The sequence below is a fragment of the Coregonus lavaretus genome (genome assembly GCF_964263955.1).
Source record: "Coregonus lavaretus genome assembly, chromosome: 8".
Taxonomy (NCBI): Eukaryota; Metazoa; Chordata; class Actinopteri; order Salmoniformes; family Salmonidae; genus Coregonus; species Coregonus lavaretus.
The window spans coordinates 62,620,729-62,632,734 of NC_139995.1; the positions used below are offsets into that span (position 1 = coordinate 62,620,729).

General features: G+C 42.4%; 1 protein-coding gene across 1 annotated transcript in view; it reads right to left on the reverse strand.

The window, feature by feature from the left end:
* Positions 1-3,394: 3,394 nt before the first annotated feature.
* Positions 3,395-12,006, reverse strand: part of LOC311133264 (haloacid dehalogenase-like hydrolase domain-containing 5) — a gene marked incomplete at both ends in the record, with an annotated part of 29,752 nt that continues 21,140 nt past the window's right edge. The window contains 4 exons of the mRNA XM_084166752.1: positions 3,395-3,812; positions 7,307-7,495; positions 7,631-7,805; positions 7,954-7,987. Of these exons, the coding sequence (XP_084022878.1) occupies positions 3,395-3,812; positions 7,307-7,495; positions 7,631-7,805; positions 7,954-7,987 (816 nt within the window). The remainder of the gene's footprint in view (positions 3,813-7,306; positions 7,496-7,630; positions 7,806-7,953; positions 7,988-12,006) is intronic.

Here is a 12,006-nt window from a genome sequence, read left to right on the forward strand (position 1 = left end):
TCCATATGAAACCATTATCTGACCTGACATGGATAGTGCATATGAAACCATTATCTGACCTGACATGGATAGTGCTTATGAAACCATTATCTGACCTGACATGGATAGTGCATATGAAACCATTATCTGACCTGACATGCATAGTCCATATGAAACCATTATCTGACCAGGGACTATCTGCTCATGATATACCGGCTACTACAGGCAGCCATACTGTACTGTTCATGATCGGTCGCTCCCATTCAGATATACAGGAAAAAGACTCACAGCATTACTACTCTCTAATAGTGGATTGTTGCTTTTGTTTTAAGTACAGTCAATGCAGTTATTTACAATTAGAATAATCAAACTCATCTAAAGTACAAAAAGTCAAAGTACAAAAAGTTGTTAGAAGATCATGCTATCAGATATCTGGTATCTACCTGCCCTGAATGCAAAGTCTACCTAATTTTCCATTGTTTTGAAAAGTAACCTGATCAACATTGTGATGGATGAGTTAACAGTTCTTCAACAGTTTTGTGGTGAACATTCACACCACAGAGTCATAAAACATCTTATCTAACAGGATGAACATCATATAATTCATATGTCTTTACTTTCTGGTCAGTGCTTCAGTTCAGAATCCTCTGAAATTTACACAAACCATCGTTGGGACGTATCTTTCTACAGTCAGATTCTACTGTTAATACAGTCTCTACTTTCTCAGTCTTTAACCCTGAAACCATCCTCACTGGGATCTGATATACATATACAGTGAGGGAAAAAAGTATTTGATCCCCTGCTGATTTTGTACTTTTGCCCACTGACAAAGAAATGATCAGTCTATAATTTTAATGGTAGGTTTATTTCAACAGTGAGAGACAGAATAACAACAACAAAATCCAGAAAAACGCATGTCAAAAATGTTATACATTGATTTGCATTTTAATGAGGGAAATAAGTATTTTACCCCCTCTCAATCAGAAAGATTTCTGGCTCCCAGGTGTCTTTTATACAGGTAACGAGCTGAGATTAGGAGCACACTCTTAAAGGGAGTGCTCCTAATCTCAGTTTGTTACCTGTATAAAAGACACCTGTCCACAGAAGCAATCAATCAATCAGATTCCAAACTCTCCACCATGGCCAAGACCAAAGAGCTCTCCAAGGATGTCAGGGACAAGATTGTAGACCTACACAAGGCTGGAATGGGCTACAATACCATCGCCAAGCAGCTTGGTGAGAAGGTGACAACAGTTGGTGCGATTATTCGCAAATGGAAGAAACACAAAATAACTGTCAATCTCCCTCGGCCTGGGGCTCCATGCAAGATCTCACCTCGTGGAGTTGCAATGATCATGAGAACGGTGAGGAATCAGCCCAGAACTACACGTCAATGATCTCAAGGCAGCTGGGACCATAGTCAACCAAGAAAACAATTGGTAACACACTACGCCGTGAAGGACTGAAATCCTGCAGCGCCCGCAAGGTCCCCCTGCTCAAGAAAGCACATATACAGGCCCATCTGAAGTTTGCCAATGAACATCTGAATGATTCAGAGGAGAACTGGGTGAAAGTGTTGTGGTCAGATGAGACCAAAATCGAGCTCTTTGGGATCAACTCAACTCGCCGTGTTTGGAGGAGGAGGAATGCTGCCTATGACCCCAAAAACACCATCCCCACCGTCAAACATGGAGGTGGAAACATTATGCTTTGGGGGTGTTTTTCTCCTAAGGGGACAGGACAACTTCACCGCATCAAAGGGATGATGGACGGGGCGATGTACCGTCAAATCTTGGGTGAGAACCTCCTTCCCTCAGCCAGGGCATTGAAAATGGGTCGTGGATGGGTATTCCAGCATGACCATGACCCAAAACACATGGCCAAGGCAACAAAGGAGTGGCTCAAGAAGAAGCACATTAAGGTCCTGGAGTGGCCTAGCCAGTCTCCAGACCTTAATCCCATAGAAAATCTGTGGAGGGAGCTGAAGGTTCGAGTTGCCAAACGTCAGCCTCGAAACCTTAATGACTTGGAGAAGATCTGCAAAGAGGAGTGGAACAAAATCCCTCCTGAGATGTGTGCAAACCTGGTGGCCAACTACAAGAAACGTCTGACCTCTGTGATTGCCAACAAGGGTTTTGCCACCAAGTACTAAGTCATGTTTTGCAGAGGGGTCAAATACTTATTTCCCTCATTAAAATGCAAATCAATTTATAACATTTTTGACATGCGTTTTTCTGGATTTTGTTGTTGTTATTCTCTCTCACTGTTCAAATAAACCTACCATTCAAATTATAGACTGATCATTTCTTTGTCAGTGGGCAAACGTACAAAATCAGCAGGGGATCAAATACTTTTTTCCCTCACTGTACACTACCGTTCAAAAGTTTGGGGTCACTTAGAAATGTCCTTGTTTTTTTTGTCCATTAAAATAACATCAAATTGATCGGAAATACAGTGTAGACATTGTTACTGTTGTAAATGGCTATTGTAGCTGGAAACGGCTGATTTTTAATGGAATATCTACATAGGCGTACAGAGGCCCATTATCAGCAACCATCAGTCATGTGCTCCAATGGCACGTTGTGTTTGCTCATCCAAGTTTATCATTTTAAAAGGCTAATTGATCATTAGAAAACCCTTTTGCAATTATGTTAGCACAGCTGAAAACTGTTGTGCTGATTAAAGAATCAATAAAACTGGCCTTCTTGAGACTAGTTGAGTATCTGGAGCATCAGCAATTGTGGGTTCGATTACAGGATCAAAATGGCCAGAAACAAAGAACTTTCTTCAGCAAGCATCAGCAATTGTGGGTGGCAATTTCTCGCATGGAATAGCCTTCATTTCTCAGAAAAAAAATAGACTGACGAGTTTCAGAAGAAAGTTATTTGTTTCTGGCCATTTTGATCCTGTAATCGAATCCACAATTGCTGATGCTCCAGATACTCAACTAGTCTCAAGAAGGCCAGTTTTATTGATTCTTTAATCAGCACAACAGTTTTCAGCTGTGCTAACATAATTGCAAAAGGGTTTTCTAATGATCAATTAGCCTTTTAAAATGATAAACTTGGATGAGCAAACACAACGTGCCATTGGAACACAGGACTGATGGTTGCTGATAATGGGCCTCTGTACGCCTATGTAGATATTCCATTAAAAATCAGCCGTTTCCAGCTACAATAGCCATTTACAACAGTAACAATGTCTACACTGTATTTCTGATCAATTTGATGTTATTTTAATGGACAACATTTTTTGCTTTTCTATCGAAAACAAGGACATTTCTAAGTGACCCCAAACTTTTGATCGGTAGCGTATGAAATGGCACCATATTCCCTATCTTTTGAACTACATAGGGAATAGGGTAATTTTGGACTTACAGATACAAAGTTATAGAACTCTAATGCTTTTCTTCAGGTCAATGCCTAGTGGAGACAAAGTTCTCCTGTTGACAGATGAGTTCCACGGCGTTGTTTACATCCTGTACGATGTGTCCCGGTTCCATCAGGGCCGGGTCGAAGCGGAAGTCCCGGTGGCCATGGAACACAGTCTCGGTGATACTGCAGCTGGCGTCGGCTGGCACCTCGCTGTGGGGGTTATAGACACCGGTACACACCAGCAGGGACTTACAGGAGGTGGCGGAGGGGGAGGCCAGCTCGCTCTCCCAGGCCGTCTCCATGTCCTGGTCCTGGAGAAGGGCTTTAGGGGACACCCCGCCCCCTGTACCCCCCACCGTGGCCTGCACTACTTGGGCAGCAGTCTGCCTGGTACGGCCCCTCTCCTCCAGGTAGCGGTTATACAGGTTGGCTCCATAGATATCTGTCATCAGGTTGTCTCTTTGTTAGGAGGAATATAGGTTGGAACACTAGTTATAAGGAAAAGGGTATCTAATAACATGTCAATACAATATCATTACAGCAATACTACATACAGTGCCTTGCAGAAGTATTCATCCCCCTTGGCGTTTTTCCTATTTTGTTGCATTACAACCTGTAATTTAAATGGATTTTTATTTGCATTTCATGTAATGCACATACACAAAATAGTCCAAATTGGTGAAGTGAAATGAAAAAAATTACTTGTTTAAAAAATTCTAAAAAAAAAAATAACGGAAAAGTGGTGCGTGCATATGTTTTCACCACCTTTGCTATGAAGCCCCTAAATAAGATTTGGTGCAACCAATTACCTTCAGAAGTCACATGATTAGTTAAATAAAGTTAATCTGTGTGCAATCTAAGTGTCACATGATCTCAGTATATATACACCTGTTTTGAAAGGCCCCAGAGTTTGCAACACCACTAAGCAAGGGGCACCACCAAGCAAGCGGCACCATGAAGACCAAGGAGCTCTCCAAACAAGTCAGGGAAAACGTTGTGGAGAAGTACAGATCAGGGTTGGGTTATAAAAAAAAATATCAGAAACTTTGAACATCCCACGGAGCACCATTAAATCCATTATTAAAAAGTCCATTATTTTCTTTAAGCCGTACACTCCACAGTGCTGGGCTTTACGGAAGAGTGGCCAGAAAAATAGCCATTGCTTAAAGAAAAAAATAAGCAAACACGTTTGGTGTTCGCCAAAAGCCATGTGGGAGACTCCCCAAACATATGGAAGAAGGTACTCTGGTCAGATGAGACTAAAATTGAGCTTTTTGGCCATCAAGGAAAATGCTATGTCTGGCGCAAACCCATCACCCCGAGAACACCATCCCCACAGTGAAGCATGGTGGTGGCAGCATCATGCTGTGGAGATGTTTTTCATCGGCAGGGACTGGGAAACTGGTCAGAATTGAAGGAATGATGGATGGCGCTAAATACAGGGAAATACTTGAGGGAAAGCTGTTTCAGTCTTCCAGAGATTTGAGACTGGGACAGAGGTTCACCTTCCAGCAGGACAATGACCCTAAGCATACTGCTAAAGCAACACTTGAGTGGTTTAAGGGGAAACATTTAAATGTATTGGAATGGCCTAGTCAAAGCCCAGACCTCAATCCAATTGAGAATCTGTGGTATGACTTAAAGATTGCTGTACACCGGCGGAACCCATCCAACTTGAAGGAGCTGGAGCAGTTTTGCCTCGAAGAATGGGCAAAAATCCCAGTGGCTAGATGTGCCAAGCTTATAGAGACATACCCCAAGAGACTTGCAGCTGTAATTGCTGCAAAAGGTGGGTCTACAAAGTATTGACTTTGGGGGGGTGAATAGTTATGCACGCTCAAGTTTTCTGTTTTTTTGTCTTATTTCTTGTTTGTTTCACAATCAAAAATATTTTGCATCTTCAAAGTGGTAGGCATGTTGTGTAAATGAAATTATACAACCCCCCCAAAAAAATCCATTTTAATTCCAGGTTGTAAGGCAACAAAATAGGAAAAATGCCAAGGGGGGTGAATACTTTCGCATGCCACTGTAGGTGTAACATGTCGATACAGTATAGTTCACAGCGTTACTACATATGTGTCAGGGAAAGGGTTTCTCACAGCTTGGTCTCAGATCGGTTTGTGCTGTAGTGTTTTGCTGCCTCCTATGGTTCCTTACCCGATAGCATAGATGTATAGTGTTCTGATGGGTGTAGGTTCTAACCCAATAGCATAGTGTATAGTGTTCTGATGGGTGTAGGTTCTAACCCAATAGTGTATAGTGTTCTGATGGGTGTAGGTTCTAACCCGATAGTGTTCTGATGGGTGTAGGTTCTAACCCGATAGTGTTCTGATGGGTGTAGGTTCTAACCCGATAGTGTTCTGATGGGTGTAGGTTCTAACCCGATAGTGTTCTGATGGGTGTAGGTTCTAACCCGATAGTGTATAGTGTTCTGATGGGTGTAGGTTCTAACCCAATAGTGTATAGTGTTCTGATGGGTGTAGGTTCTAACCCGATAGTGTTCTGATGGGTGTAGGTTCTAACCCGATAGTGTATAGTGTTCTGATGGGTGTAGGTTCTAACCCGATAGTGTTCTGATGGGTGTAGGTTCTAACCCGATAGTGTTCTGATGGGTGTAGGTTCTAACCCGATAGTGTTCTGATGGGTGTAGGTTCTAACCCGATAGTGTATAGTGTTCTGATGGGTGTAGGTTCTAACCCGATAGTGTATAGTGTTCTGATGGGTGTAGGTTCTAACCCAATAGTGTATAGTGTTCTGATGGGTGTAGGTTCTAACCCGATAGTGTTCTGATGGATGTGGGTTCTAACCCAATAGTGTATAGTGTTCTGATGGGTGTAGGTTCTAACCCGATAGTGTATAGTGTTCTGATGGGTGTAGGTTCTAACCCAATAGTGTATAGTGTTCTGATGGGTGTAGGTTCTAACCCGATAGTGTTCTGATGGATGTGGGTTCTAACCCAATAGTGTATAGTGTTCTGATGGGTGTAGGTTCTAACCCGATAGTGTATAGTGTTCTGATGGGTGTAGGTTCTAACCCAATAGTGTATAGTGTTCTGATGGGTGTAGGTTCTAACCCGATAGTGTTCTGATGGATGTGGGTTCTAACCCAATAGTGTATAGTGTTCTGATGGGTGTAGGTTCTAACCCGATAGTGTATAGTGTTCTGATGGGTGTAGGTTCTAACCCAATAGTGTATAGTGTTCTGATGGGTGTAGGTTCTAACCCGATAGTGTTCTGATGGATGTGGGTTCTAACCCAATAGTGTATAGTGTTCTGATGGGTGTAGGTTCTAACCCGATAGTGTATATTGTTCTGATGGGTGTAGGTTCTAACCCGATAGTGTATAGTGTTCTGATGGGTGTAGGTTCTAACCCAATAGTGTATAGTGTTCTGATGGGTGTAGGTTCTAACCCAATAGTGTATAGTGTTCTGATGGGTGTAGGTTCTAACCCGATAGCGTATAGTGTTCTGATGGGTGTAGGTTCTAACCCGTTAGCGTATAGTGTTCTGATGGGGTTATTACCCAATAGTGTATAGTGTTCTGATGGGTGTAGGTTCTAACCCGATAGTGTATACTGTTCTGATGGGTGTAGGTTCTATCCTGATAGTGTTTAGTGTTATGATGGGTGTAGGTTCTAACCCGATAGTGTATAGTGTTATGATGGGTGTAGGTTCTAACCCGTTAGCGTATAGTGTTCTGATGGGATTATTACCCGATAGTGTATAGTGTTCTGTCTTAGGTCTGTCTTTATGTGGTGTTGTGGTGTCTCTCTTGTCGTGATGTGTGTTTTGTCCTATATTTTTATTTTTAATCCCAGCCCCCGTCCCCGCAGGAGGCCTTTTGGTAGGCCGTCATTGTAAATCATAATTTTTTCTTAACTAACTTGACTAGTTAAATAAAGGTTAAATTAAAAAAATTAAAAAGGGTGTATAGTGTTCTGATGGGATTATTACCCGATAGCGTAGAGTGTTCTGATGGGGGTCCTCCAGCCTCTCTCTGCAGCCTGCTCCCTGATGAGGTACTCAGCGAAGTGATATGTTAGTTCAGAAGGTTTCCCCATCAGAGCTTCATACTTCAGCTCCTGACCCGTTATCTTCCTGTAGATGTTCTCCAGACACACAAGGAACATCCCGTGGCCAAACCTACGCAAGTACACACAAACACACACACACACAAACACACACAATGACAGACAGGAAAATCAACCAATGTGACCAAAACATTTGTCAACCATTGTTCCATGTTACTTAGTGTAATCTTTCTCAGTGACTTGTTACCGTGGAGACTGGGCCTCGGCCATCCACATCAGGTCCATGTTACAGGCCAGCAGTGGCAGGTGGGCGGAGTGACGTGTCTCATGGGCGTTACCCAGGCTCCCATTGGTCAGCAACACGTCAATGATCAGCTGCAGGTTGGTCTCCCATCGGATTGGCTCGCCAAACAGGATGACCGCTGTGACCAGGAAAAAAGAGAAATAACATCATTATCAACGTCAATAAATCTTGAGTTTACATTTGTCTTATAAATCTGAAAGATTATTCTACATGTAGAACCATTATTTGGAGAAAATGTACTATGATATGAACAATATGCTTCTTACCTTGAACTATAGGGAGGTTCACAATAGGTGAAGACTGCAACAAGAGAAGAATAACATTCAGGACACCAGAGTACATTCACCCTAAAGTGTCCCTAGGATACCAGAGTACATTCACCCTATAGTGTCTCTAGGATACCAGAGTACATTCACCCTAAAGTGTCCCTAGGATACCAGAGTACATTCACCCTAAAGTGTCTCTAGGACACCAGAGTACATTCACCCTAAAGTGTCCCTAGGATACCAGAGTACATTCACCCTAAAGTGTCCCTAGGATACCAGAGTACATTCACCCTAAAGTGTCCCTAGGATACCAGAGTACATTCACCCTAAAGTGTCTCTAGGACACCAGAGTACATTCACCATAAAGTGTCTCTAGGATACCAAAGTACATTCACCCTAAAGTGTCCCTAGGATACCAGAGTACATTCACCCTAAAGTGTCCCTAGGACACCAGAGTACATTCACCATAAAGTGTCTCTAGGATACCAGAGAACATTCACCCTAAAGTGTCCCTAGTATACCAGAGTACATTCACCCTAAAGTGTCCCTAGGATACCAGAGTACATTCACCATAAAGTGTCCCTAGGATACCAGAGTACATTCACCATAAAGTGTCCCTAGGATACAAGAGTACATTCACCCTAAAGTGTCCCTAGGACACCAGAGTACATTCACCCTAAAGTGTCCCTAGGATACCAGAGTACATTCACCCTAAAGTGTCCCTAGGATACCAGAGTACATTCACCCTAAAGTGTCCCTAGGATACCAGAGTACATTCACCCTAAAGTGTCCCTAGGATACCAGAGTACATTCACCCTAAAGTGTCCCTAGGATACCAGAGTACATTCACCCTAAAGTGTCCCTAGGATACCAGAGTACATTCACCCTAAAGTGTCCCTAGTATACCAGAGTACATTCACCCTAAAGTGTCCCTAGGATACCAGAGTACATTCACCCTAAAGTGTCCCTAGGATACCAGAGTACATTCACCCTAAAGTGTCCCTAGGATACCAGAGTACATTCACCCTAAAGTGTCCCTAGGATACCAGAGTACATTCACCCTAAAGTGTCCCTAGGATACCAGAGTACATTCACCCTAAAGTGTCCCTAGGATACCAGAGTACATTCACCCTAAAGTGTCCCTAGGATACCAGAGTACATTCACCCTAAAGTGTCTCTAGGATACCAGAGTACATTCACCCTAAAGTGTCCCTAGGATACCAGAGTACATTCACCCTAAAGTGTCCCTAGGACACCAGAGTACATTCACCCTAAAGTGTCCCTAGGATACCAGAGTACATTCACCCTAAAGTGTCCCTAGGATACCAGAGTACATTCACCCTAAAGTGTCCCTAGGATACCAGAGTACATTCACCCTAAAGTGTCCCTAGGATACCAGAGTACATTCACCCTAAAGTGTCCGCTCAAGAGGAAGCTTCTCACTGTAACAGCGCCTGTAATCTGGTTCAGGTTATTAATGAACATAGCAGGGCGTTTACAAACACTACACACAATTTTACTAATTTTTTATTTATTTATTTTATTCCACCTTTATTTAACCAGGTAGGCCAGTTGAGAACAAGTTCTCATTTACAACTGCGACCTGGCCAAGATAAAGCTAATACTGTAGAACTTTGTTCTAAAGCTGTATCCGTACCCATTCTAAAGCTGTCTCCGTACCCATTCTAAAGCTGTCTCCGTACCCATTCTAAAGCTGTCTCCGTACCCATTCTAAAGCTGTCTCCGTACCCATTGGACGCAGTGATCACAATATATAGTGTCTATATCAAGGAAAGCCAAAATCACAAACTTTGGAGTACTTTAAGTGAGATTATGGGCAGAAAGACAAATTCAACTACATCTTTCATTGAATCAGATGGCTTATTCATCACAAAACGATTTGATGTTGCCAATTATTTTAATGATTACTTAATTGGCAAAGTGGGCACACTTAGGCAGGAAATGCCAACAATGAACAGTGAGCTATCGTATTCATGCATTAACAAAAACAATAATAATAAAAGAAAAGCATTGCAGGTTTGAATTTTGTAAAGTTAGTGTGGGAGAGGTGGAAAAATTATTGTTATCGATCAATAATGACAAACCTCCTGGCATTGACAACTTAAATGGAAAGCTACTGAGGATGGTAGCTGACTCTATAGCCACTCCTATCTGTCATATCTTTAATCTGAGCCTAGAGGAAAGTCTTTGTCCTCAGGCCTGGAGGGAAGCCAAACAAACTCCGCTACCCAATAGTGGTAAAGCAGCCTTTACTGGTTCTAACAGCAGACCAACAGTGGCTTGCGAAAGTATTCACCCCCCTTGGCATTTTTCCTATTTTGTTGCCTTACATCCTGGAATTTAAATGGATTTTTTGGGGGGTTTCTATCATTTGATTTACATAACATGCCTACCACTTTGAAGATGCAAAATATTATTTTGGGTGAAACAAACAAGAAATAAGACAAAAAAACAGAACTTGAGCGTGCATAACTATTCATCCCCCCAAAGTCAATACTTTGTAGAGCCACCTTTTGCAGCAATTACAGCTGCAAGTCTCTTGGGGTATGTCTCTATAAGCTTGGCCATCTAGCCACTGGGACTTTTGCCCATTCTTCGAGGCAAAACTGCTCCAGCTCCTTCAAGTTGGATGGGTTCCGCTGGTGTACAGCAATCTTTAAGTCATACCACAGATTCTCAATTGGATTGAGGTCTGGGCTTTGACTAGGCCATTCCAAGACATTTAAATGTTTCCCCTTAAATCACTTTAGCAGTATGCTTAGGGTCATTGTCCTGCTGGAAGGTGAACCTCCGTCCCAGTCTCAAATCTCTGGAAGACTGAAACAGGTTTCCCTCAAGAATTTCCCTGTATTTAGCGCCATCCATCATTCCTTCAATTCTGACCAGTTTCCCAGTCCCTGCCGATGAAAAACATCCCCACAGCATGATGCTGCCACCACCATGCTTCACTGTGGGGATGGTGTTCTCGGGGTGGTGATAGGTGTTGGGTTTGCGCCAGACATAGCGTTTTCCTTGATGGCCAAAAAGCTCAATTTTAGTCTCATCTGACCAGAGTACCTTCTTCCATATGTTTGGGGAGTCTCCCACATGGCTTTTGGCGAACACCAAACGTGTTTGCTTATTTTTTTCTTTAAGCAATGGCTTTTTTCTGGCAACTCTTCCGTAAAGCCCAGCACTGTGGAGTGTACGGCTTAAAGTGTTCCTATGGACAGATACTCCAATCTCCGCTGTGGAGCTTTGCAGCTCCTTCAGGGTTATCTTTGGTCTCTTTATTGCCTCTCTGATTAATGCCTTCCTTGCCTGGTCCGTGAGTATTGGTGGGCGGCCCTCTCTTGGCAGGTAATTTTTTTTATAACCCAACCCTGATCTGTACTTCTCCACAACTTTGTCCCTGACCTGTTTGGAGAGCTCCTTGGTCTTCATGGTGCCGCTTGCTTGGTGGTACCCCTTGCTTAGTGGTGTTGCAGACTCTTGGGCCTTTCAGAACAGGTGTATATATACTGAGATCATGTGACAGATCATGTGACACTTAGATTGCACACAGGTGGACTTTATTTAACTAATTATGTGACTTCTGAAGGTAATTGGTTGCACCAGATCTTATTTAGGGGCTTCATAGCAAAGGGGGTGAATACATATGAACGCACCACTTTTCCGTTATTTATTTTTTTGAAGTTATTTTTTTCATTTCACTTCACCAATTTGGACTACTTTGTGTATGTCCATTACATGAAATCCAAATAAAATTCTATTTAAATTACAGGTTGTAATGCAACAAAATAGGAAAAACGCCAAGGGGGATGAATACTTTTGCAAGGCACTGTATCAGCTTACTGCCAGCTCTTAGCAAACTGTTGGAAAGAATTGTGTTTGACCAAATACAGTGCTACCTCTCCGTAAACAAATATATGTTGAGGGCACTCAACATATACTGCACTGACAAAAATGACTGGTGATTGGTTGAAAGAAATTGATAATAAGAAGATTATGGGAGCTGTACTGTTAGATTTCAATGCAGCCTTTGATATTATT